Source organism: Anomaloglossus baeobatrachus, chromosome 4 (assembly GCF_048569485.1).
Source record: "Anomaloglossus baeobatrachus isolate aAnoBae1 chromosome 4, aAnoBae1.hap1, whole genome shotgun sequence".
Classification (NCBI taxonomy): Eukaryota; Metazoa; Chordata; class Amphibia; order Anura; family Aromobatidae; genus Anomaloglossus; species Anomaloglossus baeobatrachus.
The window spans coordinates 380,162,870-380,184,424 of NC_134356.1; the positions used below are offsets into that span (position 1 = coordinate 380,162,870).

At 44.0% G+C, this 21,555-nt stretch overlaps 1 protein-coding gene across 2 annotated transcripts in view; it reads right to left on the reverse strand.

Annotated features, from left to right (window-relative positions):
- Positions 1 to 21,555, reverse strand: part of HGF (hepatocyte growth factor) — a 262,687-nt gene that overhangs the window by 60,122 nt on the left and 181,010 nt on the right. For both annotated transcript variants that reach the window (XM_075342579.1, XM_075342578.1), the window contains exons 10-11: positions 4,821 to 4,923; positions 3,470 to 3,603 (exon numbers count right to left, since the gene is read on the reverse strand). In XM_075342579.1, coding sequence (XP_075198694.1) covers positions 3,470 to 3,603; positions 4,821 to 4,923 — 237 coding nt within the window. The remainder of the gene's footprint in view (positions 1 to 3,469; positions 3,604 to 4,820; positions 4,924 to 21,555) is intronic.

Below are 21,555 nucleotides of genomic sequence, written 5' to 3' on the forward strand. Positions count from 1 at the left end.
AATAATAGCTGTCCATTTGGCCATCCATAAAAAGGACAGCAAGACCAACAATGCACAAAGTGGCTCCGCGCTTTCTGAGTTGTGATTCACTCTTTGCCCATTGTGTTTTGCATGAGACAATTCCCATAATAAATATAGTGAATTTCATTTGGGCAGCATGGTGGCTCAGTGGTTAGCATTTGAGCATGTGTCCTACACAGATAATAGCACTGTTTGCCATACTAGACTAAAGTGAATAATGGCTTTGTCTGTACAGCGATACAGAATATGTTAACATGAGATAACCAAGAGGGGATACATAAATAATAGGATCAAAAATAAGAATTTTCTGTTTTTATGTTTATTTCACACAATTCTTAAGATCTGTGTATTATCCTCCTCACGCCCTATTTCTGGAAATAATTATCACACTCCATCGAATTCTGCCCCAACATTAAAGATGTCAATAAGATTTAAAAGTTGGCTAGTAATGTATACCAAGCCCATTTAGAACATTTTACACTGTTTGATATCCAACCATTTCAATTTCTTCACTGTCAGCTACACACAAATATTTAGCTTAAAAATGCAAAGGTGAGCAGGGTCATCTCTTATGAGCCCTCATAATGATTTTGTAGAGATTTATACTGCTGCAAGCTTGAGGCAAGTGATCAAACTATTCAACAAATGGAAAGACAAGAACATGGACAAAATCAAAAAGATATAGTTAAGTCAGACATCTAGTTGAAGTCAGTTAGAAAGTCAGACAATGCAGGGAATAACTAGTGATCAGAGGAATCAGTCAAAAGGAGGGTCATAACCTTTATCTGAATAACAACAAGGATAATGGAACAATAGTATAGTAAAATCAAATCCAATAACTGGCATCAGATGACAGGGAGTTTAAATAGGGTGTGACATCACACCTGCTGACCAACCCACAGTAAGCTGGACAGCATAATCACATATTACCTGGCTGGGCAGCACCAAAACAACCAGCTACACTACAACACTGTGACATGACATGTGAGAGGGCACAGTTAACTTTTACTTCTTGTAGGGTGCCCAGTAATGCTTTCATAGCCACATCTACCATCACTAGCACTACCCACAGAGAAAATGCGGAGATGCCTGCAGTCAGAAGTAGATGTCAATTAAGGATGTTACAAAAAAGAAGTTATGCAGTAGTTTTTATTTACTAGATAGCCTGCAAATTAAAAGCTTATCACAGGGGACGCCTGCACTGAGACCCCTAGTACTCTGAGATGAATAGGAATCCATGTGGGGACTTGCGGGAATATTTTTTTGTATTCCCCTGCAAAGTAACAACAAGGGAAAAGCATTTCCCATATTTTTGTCTCTTGTTAGAAACTCTATTCTCTAGTTAGGATCCTAAAAGTGGGGTGGGGGTTTTGGGAGTAAATTCCTTGTTAGGATACTTAAAAAATGTTTTTGTTTTTTTTAGCAGACAACCTTTTAAAACATGGGGCTTGGAAAAGTCTAGATTAGAATATGCAAAAGCTACAATATCCATAACATATAGTAATTAGCATACAGCAATGAATCTGAAGAATTGTATTAATAACAATAAGACCCAAGAATAAAAGTCAGTTTGTATGGGCTTCCCCGGGGCACTAAAATACTGCTGATCAGCTGTTTATGTGCTGATTGAGGAATATTTAGTGGTCTTCTTACACACTGAGCAATCTTTAATAGCTTATTCAGTCAGTTTATATTGCCTTCATCCACACAGTGTGAGTCCTGTTTACACAGCACGATGCATTGAAATGCTGGGAACGATAATCTTCTGTGCAGCATAAAAGATTACTGCACCCAAGAAGTAGGCATTTTGCTCATTCATTGGTTGATCAGCAATTTCTGTAGATTACAAAATTATTGTGAAATGAGCATTCCTAAGAATGAGCATTCTCGATAATCTTTCAGTGTAAATGCACCCTGCTTATGTGGTACTGAATAGGTGCATAATTAGTCAACAGAGGTTTACAGAAATGCTATTAACTTGCAGATGGGGGGGTTAATCTGCAGGTTAATAGGGTTCTACTGCTGTGTCCATCCACTGCAGTGAGAGCTCTGCTGCCAAGAGGAAATGAACTATCAGTCATAGGGGTGTGGCCGGCATGGCTTCAGCAAGTACTCAGAACATAGTGATCAATGGCTGTAATCATGTCCCGGCAATGACTGATATACAAAGCATGATTACAGCCACTATCACTATCAGATGGGAGAGAAAAGCCCACCCCAGGTCTCCCCATGTCACCCCATGGCACTCCCTGTCCTCCTCATTCCATCCCCCGGTACCTTCATGAGCACCAAGTCACCCACAGCTCTTCCTTCTACCCTTCTTCTGTAAAAATGGCTCTTAGCCGGCTCTCTGCAAGCAGTGAGACTATGGTGATGTCCTTGAGGTTACTGCCGTTAACACTGCCCTCAGTGTGACTTGGGAAGTGTGCCTTCAGTACTCTGACTGAGGTCACTGCAGGCACACTTCTCAGCAGAGTGCCTGCACTTCCAGGCCATGGGGGATGCGTTCTCTGAGCGTGTCCCCTATATGCTGGAAAATGGAGTCATCATGTGACCTCCAAAATAGATTATGGTGCACCGAATTGGATTACAGTTGACCAGATTGGGATTTTTTTTTGTCTTTGTCTTGGGTTTTTCCTTGCAACTTTTTTTCAATAATGTGTTAGGGAATGTTTATTTGTCTTTCTTTCTTTCTTTTTTTTTTTTTATTACTGACTGGGTTAGTAATGTTTGATATCTGACAGACACCTCAACACTACTAGCCCCAGGGTTTGATGCCAGCTGACATTACACAGCTGGCATCAACCTCTTATTAATACCTCATTTGCCACTGCAACAGGGCAATGGTGTGCTGGCAAATGAGGTATTAATAATGGGTTGTTGATGAAAAGTAGATAGTAGGAAATGTTATTTATTAACTATTTTATGTGACATAACTCTGTGGTTTAAGAAAATAACAATTCAAATTTTGAAAATTTCAAAATTTTTAAAATTTTTGCCAAATTTCTGATTTTTTCACAAATAACTGCCAAATATATCGTACTAAATTTACCACGATCATGAAGTACAATATGTTATGAAAAAAACAATCTCAGAATCACCGGGATTCATTAAAGCGTTCTAGAGTTATATCCCCATAAAGTGACACTGATCAGAATTGTAAAATTTGGCCTGGTCATTAAGGACAAAATTGGGTTTGTCACTAAGGGTTTAAGGTACCGTATTACATGTCTCATGTAAATATAATGCTACTTTATGAAATTGAATCCATAAATATTAAATAATGCTCTCAATGTTTGAACCAAATAGAAAATAAATATTTTAATTTTAACAGTTCTACTTTCTTGATCCACATAAATAACATATAAAAGTAATGTTGCCATGATATCATTCTATAATGTTTAATCACTATTACTCACTTGCTAAAATAGGGGAGTACAATACTTACACCTCGAGATCTGACAATAGTCCCAGGGTATCAGAGGATTATCTGTATAACACCAGGGGCCATGGGCATCATTGTCAGGATTTCTGCAGTAATTTTTTTCAAGTATAGAAACATCTGGCTCCCGAAAAGTATGCCTACAAAATAAGAAAAAGTTACCTAGCTAATGAAAAAAGTATTATATCTCTAGAACAACTGTTAAGAGGAGACTTTGTGCAGCAGGCCTTCCATGGTAAAATAGCTGCTAGTAAACCACTGTTAAGGACAGGCAACAGGCAGAAGACACTTGTTTGGGCTAAAGAACACAAGAAATGGACATTAGACCAGTGGAAATCTGTGCTTTGGTCTGATGAGTCCAAATTTGAGATCTTTGGATCCAACCACGGTGTCTTTGTAGAAAAGGTGAACGGATGGACTCTACATGCCTGGTTCCCACCGTGAAGCATGCAGGAGGAGGTGTGATGGTGTGGGGTGCTTTGCTGGTGACACTCTTGGTGATTTATTCAAAATTGAAGGCATACAGAACCAGCATGCCTATCATAGCATCTTGCAGCGGCGTGCTATTCCATCCGGTTTGCGTTTAGTTGGACCATCATTTCTTTTTCAACAGGACAATGACCCCAAACACACCTCCAGGCTGTGTAAGGGCTATTTTACTAAGAAGGAGAGTGATGGGATGGTACGCCAGATGACCTGGTCTCTACAGTCACCAGACCTGAACCCAATCGAGATGGTTTGGGGTGAGCTGGATCGCAGAGTGAAGGCAAAAGGGCCAACAAGTGCTAAGCATCTCTGGGAACTCCTTCAAGACTGTTGGAAAACCATTTCCGGTGACTACCTCTTGAAGCTCATCAAGAGAATGCCAAGAGTGTGCAAAGTAGTAATGAAAGCAAAAGGTGGCTACTTTGAAGAACCTAGAATATAAGACATATTTTCAGTTGTTTCACACTTTAAGTATTTCATTCCACATGTTTTAATTCATAGTTTTGATGCCTTCAATGTGAATCTACAATTTTCAGAGTCCTGAAAATAAAGAAATCTCTTTGAATGAGAAGGTGTGCCCAAACCTTTGGTCTGTACTGTATATGTATATATACAGTATATATACTGTCTCTCTCTCTCTCTATATATATATATATATATATATATATATATATATATGTATGTATATACACTTTATTTTATTATCAAGTTATTTTACTCAATTTTATAGTAAAATAATACAAGCATATATCATTCAGAACCATAAATTATAATAACCGAGTAAAAATAAGATAAAAATATATCACAAATACATAATTTTATGGTTTTAATTATTTTGGTACTAAGATCGAAAAATCCAGCATTTTCATACCTTCGTACATCAACCATATTTTTCTCCCACATGGAACATGGAAGCCTGAATCGAGTTCTCGATATAGTCCCTCTGTAGGTGACACCATTGCCATAGTAACACTCTGAAAATACCAAACATATATTAAAGCCTAGAAAATCAGCAAAAACAGAGGCTGACATAAAATCCCACCCAAAGGCAAATAGCAAAGACCGAGGAGCAGCTGCTCCAGTGGTTTTTACCTCACACAAAAGAAAAGAGAAAAGCTTTACAACTAAAACCAAACAAGTCTTTGATTGGAAACGAAGAGCAAAAGGCTGAATAAATACACAAATGGATTAAAGTTCTTTTTATTAAAAAGGGAAAAAAAGCCATCTGGAAAAGAAAAATTCAGTTTTGTACTGATTTGTTTACCACACGTTTGATATGTGAATGTAGCAGAAAGAAGCATTAGTAAAATTCAGTGCTTTTGTCAGAAGAAATTTCATGTATTCTTAAAATTTGCTATATATAATAATTCCACAATCACTCCTATTTCTAATACTTTGCTTACAAACAAAGAATTTGTCAGGAACATTGATTACTATTGTAAGGCCAGAGTAACACTTGCGAGTGCGTCGCGCCTATCTCGCGCGAGTTTCACATTGCATCACGCGGCATGGCCGCACACTTTCCTGACAGGAGCGGGTTGGTTGCATGTATCTCTATGCAGCTGAGATGCTCCTGTCCAGAGAGTGTCAGGCCATTGCGGGTGAGACTCGCATGAGTTATACGCGAGGCACTCGCAAGTGTGACTCTGGCCTAAGATGAATGGAAACCCAAAGAAAATCACAGAAATCCAAACCCTGATACAATAACCCACTCCTGATATTCAACGAAGAGTAAGGTAAACCTTTTGCTATATTCCTTGGGGTGTATTTAACCATAGATTGTAATAGGGTTGTTGCTGCAGCATGTGCATAGATTTCTACAAGCCCCATGCAACAAATTTACAGCATGTGAACATCAACCTTTCAAGCTACATTGACATCAATAGGATTCTTTAACTCAGAAATTCATTCTATGACCTAAAAAGCTGCAAACAAACATTCACTTACATCAGTACCTTAAAGCTTATGTGCCCCAACACAAAATCTCCAACAGGGCCCACAAGTATTATGTGAAATAGAATTGTGTTTCCAGACTGGCCAAATGGGCCATTTGGGCTCCTTACACCCCAAGGCCCGTGTGTGACAGGCTACGCCTGCTATAGTTATACCCCTAGCTCTTATGGATCTAAAGTCATATCTATATATATAATTGCCTTATTCTGTCTGTCTGTCTGTCTATCTGTCTGTCTGTCTGTCTGTCTGTCTTGCTCCAAAATTGTGTCCTTACGGTGACACAAAGCGGATTGGCCGCTGGCCTCGCCATGACCCCGCCCCCCGCACGGATTGGTCGCTCGCCCTGGCTCCCCCCCCACACGGATTGGCCGGCCGCTCGCACAGGCTCGCCCCCACACGGATTGGCCTCTAGCCCCGGCACCCTGCACGTATTGGCAACTCGGCCACGCCCCGCCCCCCTCACGCAATGCACGCTCGCTCTGGCCCCGCCCCCCGCACGCATCCCCCGAACTGACAAGGAGACACGACTCCCAGGTGAGTACTGTACCCCCGGGAGCCCACAGCAGCATACGCCGCCGACCCAGCCGACACAAACCCTCGCATTGCTGGGGTTTGCCGCCGTATGCTGGTGTGGGCTCCCGTGCGAGTGGGGGACGTGATGCGCTGGTAACCATGGTAGCATAGTTACCAGCGCATCAAGGTCCTGCAGCGGCGGAAAATACACACACGCACACACATAACAACAGACACACACACACACACATACACACATCAGATCACACTCACTCTCACACACCTCACACACACACATCAGATCGCATCCACATACTCACAGCATCCGGAGATATCGCTTGCTTCTCGGCCGCGATACTGTGCTGTGAGCTTCCAGGACCTGCCGGAGGATCACATGGCCAGAAGCATGTGGTATCTCCGGATGTTGTGAGTGTGAGCGCGTATGTGCAATATCGTCAATGTGTGTGTGAGTGTATGCGATCGGGTGTGTGTGAGTGTATGCGATCGGGTGTGTGTGAGTGTATGCGATCGGGTGTGTGTGAGTGTATGCGATCGGGTGTGTGTGAGTGTATGCGATCGGGTGTGTGTGAGTGTATGCTATCGGGTGTGTGTGAGTGTATGCGATTGGGTGTGTGTGAGTGTATGCCATCGGGTGGGTGTGAGTGTATGCCATCGGGTGTGTGTGTGTGTGTATGCGATCGGATCTGTGAGTGTCGGCAGAGGAGCACGGCGTGCTGGAGGAGGCTGGGAGGAGAGAGGCTGATCCTGGGGAAGGCTGGGAGGGGGAGGCTGATGCTGGGGGAGGCTGATGTTGGGGGAGGCTGGGAGGGTGTAGGCTGATGCTGGGGGAGGCTGATGCTGGGGGAGGCTGGGAGGAGAGAGGCTGATGCTGGGGGAGGCTGATGCTGGGGGTGGCTGGGATGATTGAGGCTGATGCTGGGGGAGGCTGGAAGGAGAGAGGCTGATGCTGGGGGAGGATGATGTTGGGGGAGGCTGGGAGGGTGTAGGCTGATGCTGGGGGAGGCTGATGCTGGGGAGGCTGGGAGGAGAGAGGCTGATGCTGGGGGAGGCTGATGCTGGGGGTGGCTGGGATGAGAGAGGCTGATGCTGGGGGAGGCTGATGCTGGGGGAGGCTGGAAGGAGAGAGGCTGATGCTGGAGGAGGCTGATGCTGGGGGAGGCTGGGAGGGGGAGGCTGGGAGGAGAGAGGCTGATGCTGGGAGAGGCTGATGCTGGGGGAGGCTGGGAGGGGGAGGCTGATGCTAGGGGAGGCTGGTAGGAGAGAGGCTGATGCTAGAGGAGGCTGGGAGGAGAGAGGCTGATGCTGAGGGAGGCTGGGAGGAGAAAGTCTGATGCTGGGGGAGGATGGGAGGCAGAGGCTGATGCTGGGGGAGGCTGGGAGGCGGAGGCTGATGCTGAGGGAGGCTGATGCTGGGGGAGGCTGGAAGGAGAGAGGCTGATGCTGGGGGAGGCTGATGCTGGGGGAGGCTGGGAGGGGGAGGCTGACGCTGGGGGAGGTTGGGAGGAGGGAGGCTGGGAGGAGAGAGGCTGATGCTGGGGGAGGCTGATGCTAGGGTAGGCTGGAAGGAGAGAGGCTGATGCTGGGGGAGGCTTATGCTGGGGGAGGCTGGAAGGAGAGAGGCTGATGCTGGGGGAGGCTGATGCTGAGGGAGGCTGGGAGGTGGAGGCTGATGCTGGGGAAGGCTGGGAAGAGGGAGGCTGGGAGGAGAGAGGCTGATCCTGGGGAAGGCTGGGAGGAGGGAGGCTGGGAGGAGAGAGGCTGATGCTGGGGGAGGCTGGAAGGAGAGAGGCTAATGCTTGGGGAGGCTGATGCTGGGGGAGGCTGATGCTGGGGGAGGCTGGGAGGAGAGAGGCTGATGCTGGGGGAGGCTGGGAGGATGGAGGCTGGGAGGGGGGAGGCTGAGAGAAGAGAGGCTGATGCTGGGGGAGGCTGAGGCTGGGAGGAGAGAGGCTGATGCTTGGGACAGAGAGGCTGATGCTGGGAGGAGAGAGGCTGATGCTGGGAGGAGAGAGGCTGATGCTGGGAGGAGAGAGGCTGATGCTGCGGGCAGAGAGGCTGATGCTGAGGGCAGAGAGGCTGATGCTGGTGCAGCATGGGGGATGGAGCACGATGGGGGGTGCGCAGCATGGGGGATGGAGCACGATGGGGAGTGCGCAGCATGGGGGATGGAGCACATTTGGGAGTGCGCAGCATGGCGGATGGAGCACGTTTGGGAGTGCGCAGCAAGGCGGATGGAGCACGATGGGGGGTGCGCAGCATGGGAGATGGAGCACGATGGGAGGTGCACACCTCCCCCCAACACACACACACACACACAACACACCACACACACACTGGGAACCACAAACACCGCCGTACACAGACACCCACACACACAGACAACGCTGCACAAACACAACACCCAACACACAAACACCGCGGCATACATAAATATATGCACATACCACGCAACACACACACATTGCACAAAACATACCTCCCCCCAAAACACACCACACCCACACAAACCGCACAACACACACACACACAACGCTACAGACACACAGCGCTCCACAAACAACGCAACACACGCAACACACATACAACACCGCTCTCACCCCCCGCCACACCCAGACAACACCCAGAACATGTACAGCGCCCTACACAAACACTTGGTAACTACACACAACAACATCTATATATATATATATATATATATATATATATATATATATATAAAACAAAAATCATACATTAACTACACAATACGTAAATTCTAGAATACCCGATGCGTAGAATCGGGCCACCTTCTAGTTATGTCATATTTTGTTTGTGATGTCGCAAGACCTTTAAATTGATTTCAATCCTGACTTCCTTCACTAGATCAATAATGCTCCTGGGTCAATAATGCTTGCAACAGCAGCAAAGTATATTGACATCTGCATATAACGGTACTTCCTAATACTAGATTTATGTCTAGGTTACATTATCTTAAAAGCTAATTTTAACTTTTTTTCAATTAAATAGCTAATTCTAATATCCTACTTTATATCCCTATAAATTGCATGCAAAATTTTGTTGATAAGATCAGTATCTTTGACTTGTATTAGTAAAACAAGTAATTAATGTCTCCTCTTAACTAATGTTGTTCTGTTTAACCATCAATTCTAAACTCATTTCCTAATAATAAATGTATCACTATGTCCCATTAATCAATCTTTCCTCACCTCTTGTCCTTTCTCTCTGCTACGCTGCCCTTTATCATCCTTGTTCACACGTCTGTCATCATAGAGATACTCACAATTACTTTAGAAATGCTTCTGTTCCTCTCTTAAAAAAGTATCTCAAAAGCTAAATATTTTATTCCAAAGCATTCTTAAGCATTTGTTTCAATTGTTATCCAAGTTCTAAATGATAACATAACATAATTTAACTCTGATTTCTGCATTTGTATAAATATGAGCATGCTCAGGCTGAATACTATTCTTTGTGCTTAGTTTTGTCAGGGGCTAAATATAACCCTCTAGATACACATGCACAGGGAGTATACTTTATTGTATTGATATCTGCTGATTATTTCATATATCTGCATTTTCATTTTATTTTAGTGACTGTCACATCTAAATGACTGTCACATCCAAGTGCCCAGAAACACATATAAAAAAGCATAAAAACAGGGCATGCTGATATGAAATGTGACCTTAGAACTGAAGTTCCCTGCTCTGAGAACAGCAAATCTTCATAGTGCACAATGTTTACAATGAGAGGGTTCATACAGTTAGGTCCAGAAATATTTGGACAGTGACACAAGTTTTGTTATTTTAGCTGTTTACAAAAACATGTTCAGAAATACAATTATATATATAATATGGGCTGAAAGTGCACACTCCCAGCTGCAATATGAGAGTTTTCACATCCAAATCGGAGAAAGGGTTTAGGAATCATAGCTCTGTAATGCATAGCCTCCTCTTTTTCAAGGGACCAAAAGTAATTGGACAGGGGACTCTAAGGGCTGCAATTAACTCTGAAGGCGTCTCCCTCGTTAACCTGTAATCAATGAAGTAGTTAAAAGGTCTGGGGGTGATTACAGGTGTGTGGTTTTGCCTTTGGAAGCTGTTGCTGTGACCAGACAACATGCGGTCTAAGGAACTCTCAATTGAGGTGAAGCAGAACATCCTGAGGCTGAAAAAAAGAAAAAATCCATCAGAGAGATAGCAGACATGCTTGGAGTAGCAAAATCAACAGTCGGGTACATTCTGAGAAAAAAGGAATTGACTCGTGAGCTTGGGAACTCAAAAAGGCCTGGGCGTCCACGGATGACAACAGTGGTGGATGATCGCCGCATACTTTCTTTGGTGAAGAAGAACCCGTTCACAACATCAACTGAAGTCCAGAACACTCTCAGTGAAGTAGGTGTATCTGTCTCTAAGTCAACAGTAAAGAGAAGACTCCATGAAAGTAAATACAAAGGGTTCACATCTAGATGCAAACCATTCATCAATTCCAAAAATAGACAGGCCAGAGTTAAATTTGCTGAAAAACACCTCATGAAGCCAGCTCAGTTCTGGAAAAGTATTCTATGGACAGATGAGACAAAGATCAACCTGTACCAGAATGATGGGAAGAAAAAAGTTTGGAGAAGAAAGGGAACGGCACATGATCCAAGGCACACCACATCCTCTGTAAAACATGGTGGAGGCAACGTGATGGCATGGGCATGCATGGCTTTCAATGGCACTGCTGGGTCACTTGTGTTTATTGATGACATAACAGCAGACAAGAGTAGCCGGATGAATTCTTAAGTGTACCGGGATATACTTTCAGCCCAGATTCAGCCAAATGCCGCAAAGTTGATCGGACGGCGCTTCATAGTACAGATTGACAATTACCCCAAGCATACAGCCAAAGCTACCCAGGAGTTCATAAGTGCAAAAAAGTGGAACATTCTGCAATGGCCAAGTCAATCACCAGATCTTAACCCAATTGAGCATGCATTTCACTTGCTCAAATCCAGACTTAAGACGGAAAGACCCACAAACAAGCAAGACCTGAAGGCTGCGGCTGTAAAGGCCTGGCAAAGCATTAAGAAGGAGGAAACCCAGCGTTTGGTGATGTCCATGGGTTCCAGACTTAAGGCAGTGATTGCCTCCAAAGGATTCGCAACAAAATATTGAAAATAAAAATATTTTGTTTGGGTTTGGTTTATTTGTCCAATTACTTTTGACCTCCTAAAATGTGGAGTGTTTGTAAAGAAATGTGTACAATTCCTACAATTTCTATGAGATATTTTTGTTCAAACCTTCAAATTAAACGTTACAATCTGCACTTGAATTCTGTTGTAGAGATTTCATTTCAAATCCAATGTGGTGGCATGCAGAGCCCAACTCGCGAAAATTGTGTCACTGTCCAAATATTTCTGGACCTAACCATACGTCTGTAGTCACATAAAGTGACACATACAGAGACAGCAGATTTGTCATAGTAGACCGGACAAGTTCTAGTGATGAGTGAGGACTACCATGCTTGGATGGGCACGTCTTGAGCACCCAACTATAATACAAGTTAATGGGGGACTCAAGCATGTTTCTGGGAAATCTTCCAAAATGATGCTCGAGTCCCCCATTGACTTCCATAATACTTGGGTGCTTGAGTCATGCCCATCCGAGCATCCAACTGCTCGATACGAATACAGAGCACCCAAACATGGAAATGCTAGCTCTTCACTATGGACAACCCTTTTAAGAAAGACTCCATGTGGAAGTTAAAACTCTTCAATTGATAAAAGTGAACAAAGTACACCATTTTTCTCACGATGAAAGTTGGAGTGTCGCCATTTTTTGTAGCTATTACTATTTGAACAGACTCTGTGCCACAGGTCTGCCTTTACAAACATTTATGAAAGATTGGGTTGTTCTAAAGTGCTCAATGAATTAGAATGTGATACTATTACAGGACACAACCTTTGTACCAAGTCAATTTGTGAAATTTCTCATCTCCTAAATACTCCATCCTCAACTGTGCGTCATAATAATATTGAAAAATAAAGGTTTAGAAACCATAGCAACTCATCAATGTAGCAGTAGACCATGTAAAGTTACAAAACCAGTGCTGAGGTGCATAGTGCGTAAAATTCACAAACACTCTGCTGAATTTATAACTGCAGAGTTTCCAAACCTTCCCTGGCAACATCAGCATAAAACTGTGTCCTGAAAGTGTACTGGCATGGATTTATGAGGCAGAGAGTCTGCATGCAAGCCTGACATCACTAAGCACAATGCCAAGTGTAGGATGGAATTGTGTAAAGCACACTACACTGGACTATGGAGTAGTGGAAATGTGCTATTGTGTGACTGCTAACTTTTATCTTCCTGGCAGTCTGATTAATAAGTCTTGGGTTTATGAATGCAAGGATATTGTTATTTCCTTGACTGCCTTATGCCAACTGCAAAGTTTGGTGGAGAAGGGATAAACCTATGGTGTTGTTTTTGAAGGGTTGGCACAGGCCTCTTTGTTCCAGTGAAGGGAAATCTTAGTGCTTTATCACGCTAAAACATTTTAGATAATTGTATGTTCTAAATATATGGAAACAGTTTAGGGAAAGTCCTTTTCACCTGCAGAGTGACTGTCTCTAGTGCACATAGTATGGTTCATAAAGGCATGGTTGTGTGAGTTTGGTGTGGAAGAACTTGACTGGCCATTACAGAAACATGATATCTTTTCAATGTTTTGTTTATTAAATTTTTAACACATATAACACAACATTTCTCATTAGATCATATGCAAATCTCATCAGAGCGAATTTCGAAAAGACAATATCAGCATATAAAGTTCCAAAACATTGGCCATCGTTAGTTTGGTGCTGAATAATCTCAAGAATGGCCTTAGCATATAACTAGTTCAAATATCAACTACATAAACAAGTCAGTAAAACTACACAAAAGACAAAGGAAAGGGGGGGGTCAATAGGGAAGGGTAGGGTACGGAAATAAGAGTTAGGTATACGCTGGTAGCATTCAAGTGAAAGAGAGGGTACTCGGCGAGGAGAGGTACAGCTCATCGATTCTGAGGGCAGTCTGGTTTCTAACATCACTTGAGTGTTTCCTATTCAGCTACAATTATTGATAGATTGTCTACAGACTTCCTAAAGGACATTCAGGGGTTCCAAACCTTGTGGAAGTAATCCAAGTTCAGTTGGGAGAGAGAAGCCAATTCCTTGGTGTGGAATAAGAGATTAATTTTGCTGAGTATCTGCTTTTTTGCAGTTTGCAATTTTGGAAGGATTATACTTTTTACCAAGTTCTTTCGTCCTATCCCCGACAAATATGGGGCCCTCCAGGAATTGATACACTCTGATATCTTTGGTAGTAAGGGTTTGAAATTGAGCTCAAAAACATCTTTGGGGTTCCGACCAATCTTAATACCTAAGTATGTAATGTACTTTGATGGTCAAAGGAAAGGAAAATTAGCTTTAAAGCTGTTAATAAGATGTGCAGGAATGTTTAAACTAAGGGCTTCCGACTTAGATGAATTTATTTTAAAATTAGATAAAGAGCTGTATTCTTCCGGGATTGTCATAAGAGCTGGGAGGCCTTTGGAGGGTTGTGACATGATGACAAGGAGGTCATCTGCAAAAGCAACGGTTTTATGTGTTGCGCCGCAGATTTTTATTCTCCAAATATCCTCGCAATTTTTAATGGCTTGTATCAAGGGTTCCATCACCAAGACAAAAAGAAGAGGGGACAATGGGCACCCCTGCCTAGTTCCGTTCTGGATATCAAATGGGTCAGTCAGGGAATTGTTGAGTTTGATTTTGCTGATGGGTAGGTGTACATTTGCATTATAGCCTGGATGAGTGGCTGGGGGAAAAGGAGGTGAGTGAGGGTCCCCTTAAGGAAAGTCCAGTCCACCCTGTCAAATGCTTTCTCAGCGTCTGTGCCCAATAGGACCAAGGGGATTTTATTCAGATTAGCATGCTGGAGGAGGTTAACACACGTATAGCATTATCTTTTCCTTCCCTTCCCGAAACCTGTCTGGTCAGTGGAAATAAGGTTGGGAAGATACACAGCCATTCAGTTACCAATCATACTAGCAAAGATTTTTAAGTCAACGTTCAAGAGAGAAATTGGCCTATAATTACTACATAGTTCCGGGTCCTTCCCCTCTTTATGTATCAGCAAAATGTGTGCTTCTAGAGCCTGTTTAGGAAAGGGGTGCCAGGCCATGACAGCATTACACGTGTTAAGTAAATGGGGCGTTAATATTCCAGAGAATGATTTGTAGTAGGTTATCGGAAGGCCGTCGGGTCCTGGTGCTTTCCCCAAAGTGGCTCTGGACAGGGTGGACTAGAGTTCCGCAAAGTTAAAGGGCCTGGAAAGAGCTGTTTGTTGGTCTGGGGTCAACTTGTGTAGTTGTAGCTTGGAAAGGAAATCATAAATAAGGGGAATTCTCTTTTCTTTTTCCAAGGGTGTCTCATTTGGGTGAATTTCATAAAGATCTGTATAAAATCTTAAAAATTCTGCAGAGATCCCAGAAGGGTCAGTGGTACGGCCGCCCCCTGCTATCTTAAGCGATTGAACAAAAGTGCGTGCATGGCGCTTTTTGATTAGGGACATCATCAGTTTTGATGCCTTATCCCGATGCACATATAGCTTATTTTTCCAATTCATATAATGTTTGGCTGAATGCCTGTTAAGCAAATCTTTCAAGCTCTGCCTTTTAGCGGCTAATTGTTCCAATACCGATCCGATCTGGGATTTCTTATGTGATAGTTCCAGGGCTGCTATTTCTTCGTATAATTTGTGAAGTGTATGCTTCCATAGTTTATTTAAATGTGACGCTAATTACCGCCTTGTGAGCTTCCCAGAGGGTGGCCGGAGCAATCTCCGGGGTCTCATTTACTCTAAAATAATTTTCCAAAGTGGCCTGTATGTTTTTCTTGTTATCAAGGGAGGATAGGATAGAGTCATTGAGCCTCCAAGATCTGAAGTCTAATGGTGGTGTCACACACAGCGACGACGACAACGACGTCGCTGCTACGTCACCATTTTCTGTGACGTTGCAGCGACGTCCCGTCGCTGTCGCTGTGTGTGACATCCAGCAACGAGCTGGCCCCTGCTGCGAGGTCGTTGCTCGTTGCTGAATGTCCTGCTTCATTTTTTCGTCGTCGCTCTCCCGCTGTGACGCACAGATCGCTGTGTGTGACAGTGAGAGAGCGACGAAATGAAGCGAGCAGGGAGCAGGAGCCGGCGTCTGGCAGCGGCGGAAAGCTGTAACCACTGTAAACATCGGGTAACCAAGGGAAGACCTTTCCCTGGTTACCCGATATTTACCTTCTTTACCAGCCTCCGCCGCTCTTGCTGCTAGTGCCGGCTCCTGCTCTGTGCACATGTAGCTGCAGTACACATCGGGTTAATTAACCCGATGTGTACTGTAGCTAGGAGAGCAAGGAGCCAGCGCTAAGCAGTGTGCACGGCTCCCTGCTCTCTGCACTGACATGTAGCTGCAGTACACATCGGGTTTACCCGATGTGTACTGTAGCTAGGAGAGCAAGGAGCCAGCGCAGTGTGCGCGGCTCCCTGCTCTCTGCACATGTAGCGACGTTATGATCGCTGCTGCGTCGCTGTGTTTGACAGCTAAGCAGCGATCATAACAGTGACTTACAACGTCGCTGCTACGTCACAGAAAATGGTGACGTAACAGCGACGTCGTTGTCGCTGTCGTTTAGTGTGACCCCAGCTTTAGTGTGGAGTGTAAAGTTAATTGTGACGATTGAGTGATCTGACAAGACTGCTGGAAGGATATCAGACTTCAGCACTGTAGGAAAGAGAGACTTGGATATGAATATATAGTCAATTCTATGATAAGAGTGGTGTAGATGCGAATAATTAGTGTAATCTCGGTCGGAGGGATGGAGATATCGCCATGAGTCCAACAGAGATAACTGTAGGGAGTTTTTAACCCGGGATAAATCTCTTAAAGATATGTGATATCTCTTTGCTGTGGAGTCCACAGAGGGATCTAGCGATAAGTTCAGGTCTCCACACAAGAAAAGCGATCCTTCCGAAAAGAGACCAAATTTCCTGAGAGTGGAGAGAATCCACTTAATTTGTTTCCTGTTTGGGGCATATATGCTTCCAATCATTACCAAGGATTCGGACACTAGACCTTTAACAAAGATGTATCTGCCATCCGGGTCTGCCCTGTACCCGATTACCGAGAAAGGGATATTTTTTGAGATGGCGATGGAAACCCCTCTGGAGCCTTTTTGCGGGGAAGGTGAATGAAACCACTGATTATAATAATTTCTATCAAAGTTGGGGAGTTTATCTGGTAAAAAATGTGTCTCCTGGAGGGCTAAAATGTCAATACCCTCCCTGCGGAATCTGTCTAGAGCTTGTGTATGGAATTAAAGCCATGTGTATTATGACTAGCTACTTTAATTACCTTATGCGCAGAAGCCATGGTGAAGTACATATCGAGCAACAGTTCACCAGCAGAAATACCTCTCAGAGCCGTAGGTTGGAGGGGAGGGAGGATAGACCAGGAAAAGGGGGAATAACAACACAGAATATGCAATTCTAGAAGAAGAAATAAAACAATGTTAATATATAACAACATGAGTCCGGATAACTTGTGACCGGATAGGTGTAAATCTTGTGGGGTGAGTAATTTTTAACAGCATGTCAAATCTGCAACTAGAGACGTGGGGGGTAGTGATGGCAGTCGTAGCTTCCTGAGACGTCTCCACAGCGAGGGATCCCTGACATAATACTTCCAAAGCAAGTTCAGTGAGGCCTATGGGGAAGCGTCAAAATCAAAGATCACACGTGGGGTCTCCCATAGCACTTTAGAAGAAAGAACAATTCACTCTCAATGTCTCAAGGGACAGACAATAGGCCAGTTAGAGATCCAGACGAATCCCATGGGGGATCCAGCTCCTAGGTCCTTAGTGTCCCAAGAAAAAAAAATTGAGGGTGGTAGCTCGTCTGTTGTAGAGTAAAGCGGGCTTTACACGCTGCGACATCGCTAATGCGGAGTCGTTGGGGTCACGGAATTTGTGACGCACATCCGGCCGCATTAGCGATGCCGTTGCGTGTGACACCGATAAGCGATTTTGCATCGTTGCAAAAACGTGCAAAATCGCTAATCGGCGACATGGGGGTCCATTCTTAAAAATTGTTACTGCAGCAGTAACGAAGTTGTTCCTCGTTCCTGCGGCAGCACACATCGCTCCGTGTGACGCCGCAGGAACGAGGAAGCTCCCCTTACCTGCCTCCCGGCCGCTATGCGTAAGGAAGGAGGTGGGCGGGATGTTACGTCCCGCTCATCTTCGCCCCTCCGCTGCTATTGGGCGGCGGTTCAGTGACGTTTCAGTGACGTCGCTGTGACACCGCACGGACCGCCCCCTTAGAAAGAAGGCGGTTCGCCGGTCACAGCGACGTCGCCGGACAGGTAAGTATGTGTGACGGCTCTGGGCGATGTTGTGCGGCACGGGTAGCGATATGCCCGTGTCGCGCAACAGATGGGGGCGGGTACCCACACTAGCGATATCGCGACCGATATCGCAGTGTGTAAAGTAGCCTAAAGCGGGCTTTACACGCTACGACATCGCTAATGCGGAGTCGTTGGGGTCACGGAATTCGTGACGCACATCCGGCCGCATTAGCGATGCCGTTGCGTGTGACATCGATTAGCGATTTTGCATCGTTGCAAAACAGTGAAAAATCGCTAATCGGCGACACGGGGGTCCATTCCCAATTATCGTTACTTCAGCAGTAACGAGGTTGTTCCTCGTTCCTGCGGCATCACACAGCGCTGCGTGTGACGCCGCAGGAGCGAGGAACGTCTCCCTACCTGCCTCCCGGCCGCTATGCGGAAGGAAGGAGGTGGGCGGGATGTTACGTCCCGCTCATCTCCGCCCCTCCGCTGCGATTGGGCGGCGGTTCAGTGACGTCGCTGTGACGCCGCACGGACCGCCCCCTTAGAAAGGAGGCGGTTCGCCGGTCACAGCGACGTCGCCGGACAGGTAAGTATGTGTGACGGCTCTGGGCGATGTTGTGCGCCACGGGCAGCAATATGCCCGTGTCGCGCAACAGATGGGGGCGGGTACGCACACTAGCGATATCGGGACCGATATCGCAGTGTGTAAAGTAGCCTTTAAGATCACGATAGTACGTCAGATCTGTTTGCTGGTTGAGTTGAGCAAGAGCATTTTTGGCGCTTTTTGCTTGTGCTTCTGGGCTTTGGGTGTGGTTACCATTTGCCATGGAGTAGAATTCGGCATTAGTTGGATCGTGGATGCGAGTTGGGTTGCTTTTAGGTCCGGAAGCTTCTCCAAGGCAATGTTCAACTCTTCATAGATCTTAAGGATTTCTGTTGATGTCCTGGACTGATATCTTTTATCCATGGCAGTGACTGCAATCCCAAATGGAAACAGCCACCTATATTGGAACTGTTTCAGGCGCAGGGCTTCTGTAAAGGGTTTAAGGGCACGTCTCTTGTTGAGAGTGGAGGCAGCAAGGTCTTGAAAAATTAAAATATTAGCTCCTTCATAGGTGATACTTTCCGCCTCTCTGGCTCTTTTGAGCACAAGCTCTTTTGCGCGAAAGTCCAGGAAGCGGCATATGATGTCCTGAGGAGGGTCAGATTGCTTGGGTCTGGGTCTCAGGGACCTATGTGCTCTGACCATATCTAAAGAGCTCGGGTCTTCTGGGAGGAGCAACTTGGTGAATATTTCTTTGAGAGCAGATTCCAATGCTTCTGTAGTAACAGACTCTGGTAGGCCATTGACTCGAAGATTGTTCCTACGTTCCCTGTTCTCATGATCTTCCAATGTGTTGTAGATTTGGTTGATATGATGCTCTTGGGTCTGGAGACAGGTGAGAGCGGAGTTTGTTTGATGAACTACCGCAGAATTGGCGGACTCCAGCGCATCCACTCTGTGGCCAATTTGCGCTTTGTCCTGCTTGATGTCCGTTAGGTCTTTCAGTACAGGTGCCATGGATTTAGCAAGAAGACTCTTCATGAACGATCTTGATAGAGGTTTCTCCTTCTGCTTTCCTTTCTCCTCCATGTCGCTCTCTTCCTCAGACTCAGATTCTTCTCTTGAAGATTGGGCCGGGAGAAGAGATGCCATCTGTTTTGGGTTCTGCATATGTTTTTTAATGAATTTATCGATATCTGCTTGGGTGGATACAGAAACATGATATCAACCCTATAGATCTCCTTTTAATTCTCTAATTGAGATGAACCATAAAGGAGATTTCAGTTATTCAAGACCATACCAGACTTTACAAATTCTCAGTTTTGGATGAAAGGGCAAAAATTCCCTCACATATAGTCTAAAATCTTGCAGAAAGCTTTTTCAGAAGAGTAGAAGCAGTTTTAGCATTTTAGATGGGACCAACTCCATACTAATGCTTATAGATTAAGACTGTCATAATTATAGATGAGCGAGTACAAAAATATTCGTAATCACTATACTCGTACCAAGTACTTTGTAATACTCGCGTATTCATTCCAAATAGCGAGTACAATGGAAGTCTATGGGAAATGCAAGTAATTTTCTGCTGGACCCAACATAGAGGCCTGCGGGTCTGAGAAAAAGGCTGAAATGGATGGGAAATTGATGAAACTGAATGGGAAGAGCCGGGAGAATATGCCTGCATGCATTTCCGACCACATATAATTTCTAGGAATAAGGATGTCACAGTATTACGCTCCTTTTACAGATGCACAAGAACACCTAAAACCTAACCTAAATTGTATTTTACAGGCCAAAAAGGTTAATAAACAGTTTTTCCTGTATAATCATTTGTATATAAGACTAAATAAACTGGAGGAAAAAAAAATCCTTTCTAGGCTATATACACGCGCTGCAGTTTTTTCTGCACACAAACTGCAACCAAAACTGCACCTTGTCACAGAGACCCTGGAAATGTAGAAAAAAAAAAGTCCGCTTGTAATGATGGTGCATTTTTGCTGCAATTTTGTTAATGCAATTTTTAAAGAATAAACAAAATATGATAGAATAGGATAATTGATAAATAGCTAGAATAGATAGAAAAAATAGATAGATAGATAGATAGATAGAACATATAGAATATATAGAAAGAAAGAACATATTGAATAGATAATAAAAAGGAACAGATAGAATAGATAGAAAGAAATAACAGAATAGCTCAATAGATGGATAGTTACCTTGGCCAACATTTTTTTTTTTACATTTTTTTGGTAAAAAAAATGACATGGGGTCCGCCACGTATTTCACATCCAGCACAGGAACAGCAGCAGCTGCAGGCTGCAACTCTCAGCTGTCTGCTCTGCTGTACCTTGGCTGGTTATGAAAAATAGAAGGGATCCCACGCTTTTTTTTTTAATTATTTGATTTTTTTAATTAACTAATTAATTTATTTAATAATTTAAATTACGTGGGGTCCCCCCATTTTTCAGACAACTGATATTATGAGGGTGGGAAGGGCCATCGTTATTTGGCCCTTTCCATCCTAGCAATAGCAGCCCACAGCTGCCCCAGAAGTGGCATATCCATAAAATAAAAAAACAGCTGGCCAAGCTAGCTATCCCTCTATCAAGCTATTCTGTTATTTATTTCTATCTATTCTCTGTTCTTTCTTATTATCTATTCTATATGTTCTTTCTATCTATTATATATGTTTTATCTATCTATTCTTTCTATTTTTTCTATCTATCTATCAATCCTAGCTATCTATCAATTATCCTATCCTATAATATTTTGATTCTCCTTTAAACAAAATGCATTAACAAAATCAAGGCAAAATTGTGGTAAAACATGGTAAAAACGCGGCAAAAAACACACCATCATAACAACCTGGGTTTTTTTTACATTTCCATGCTCCCTATGACAAGGTGCAGTTTTGGTTGAAGTTTTTGTTGCAGTCTATGTGCATAGAAAACTTCAGCGTGCACATATAGCCTTATATGGACACTGGAAAAACAGTTTAACCTCTCCCTACTTAATCCACAATCTCTCCCTCCCTGTACTGTGAGCTTGTTCAGTGGTTTCAGCTCTTAAAAAAGCTATTATATTCTGGTACGATGGAGGTAATGATAGACTTCTTTAAACTCTGCCCCTGCTCGAAAATCTCTCTCTCCCTACACTA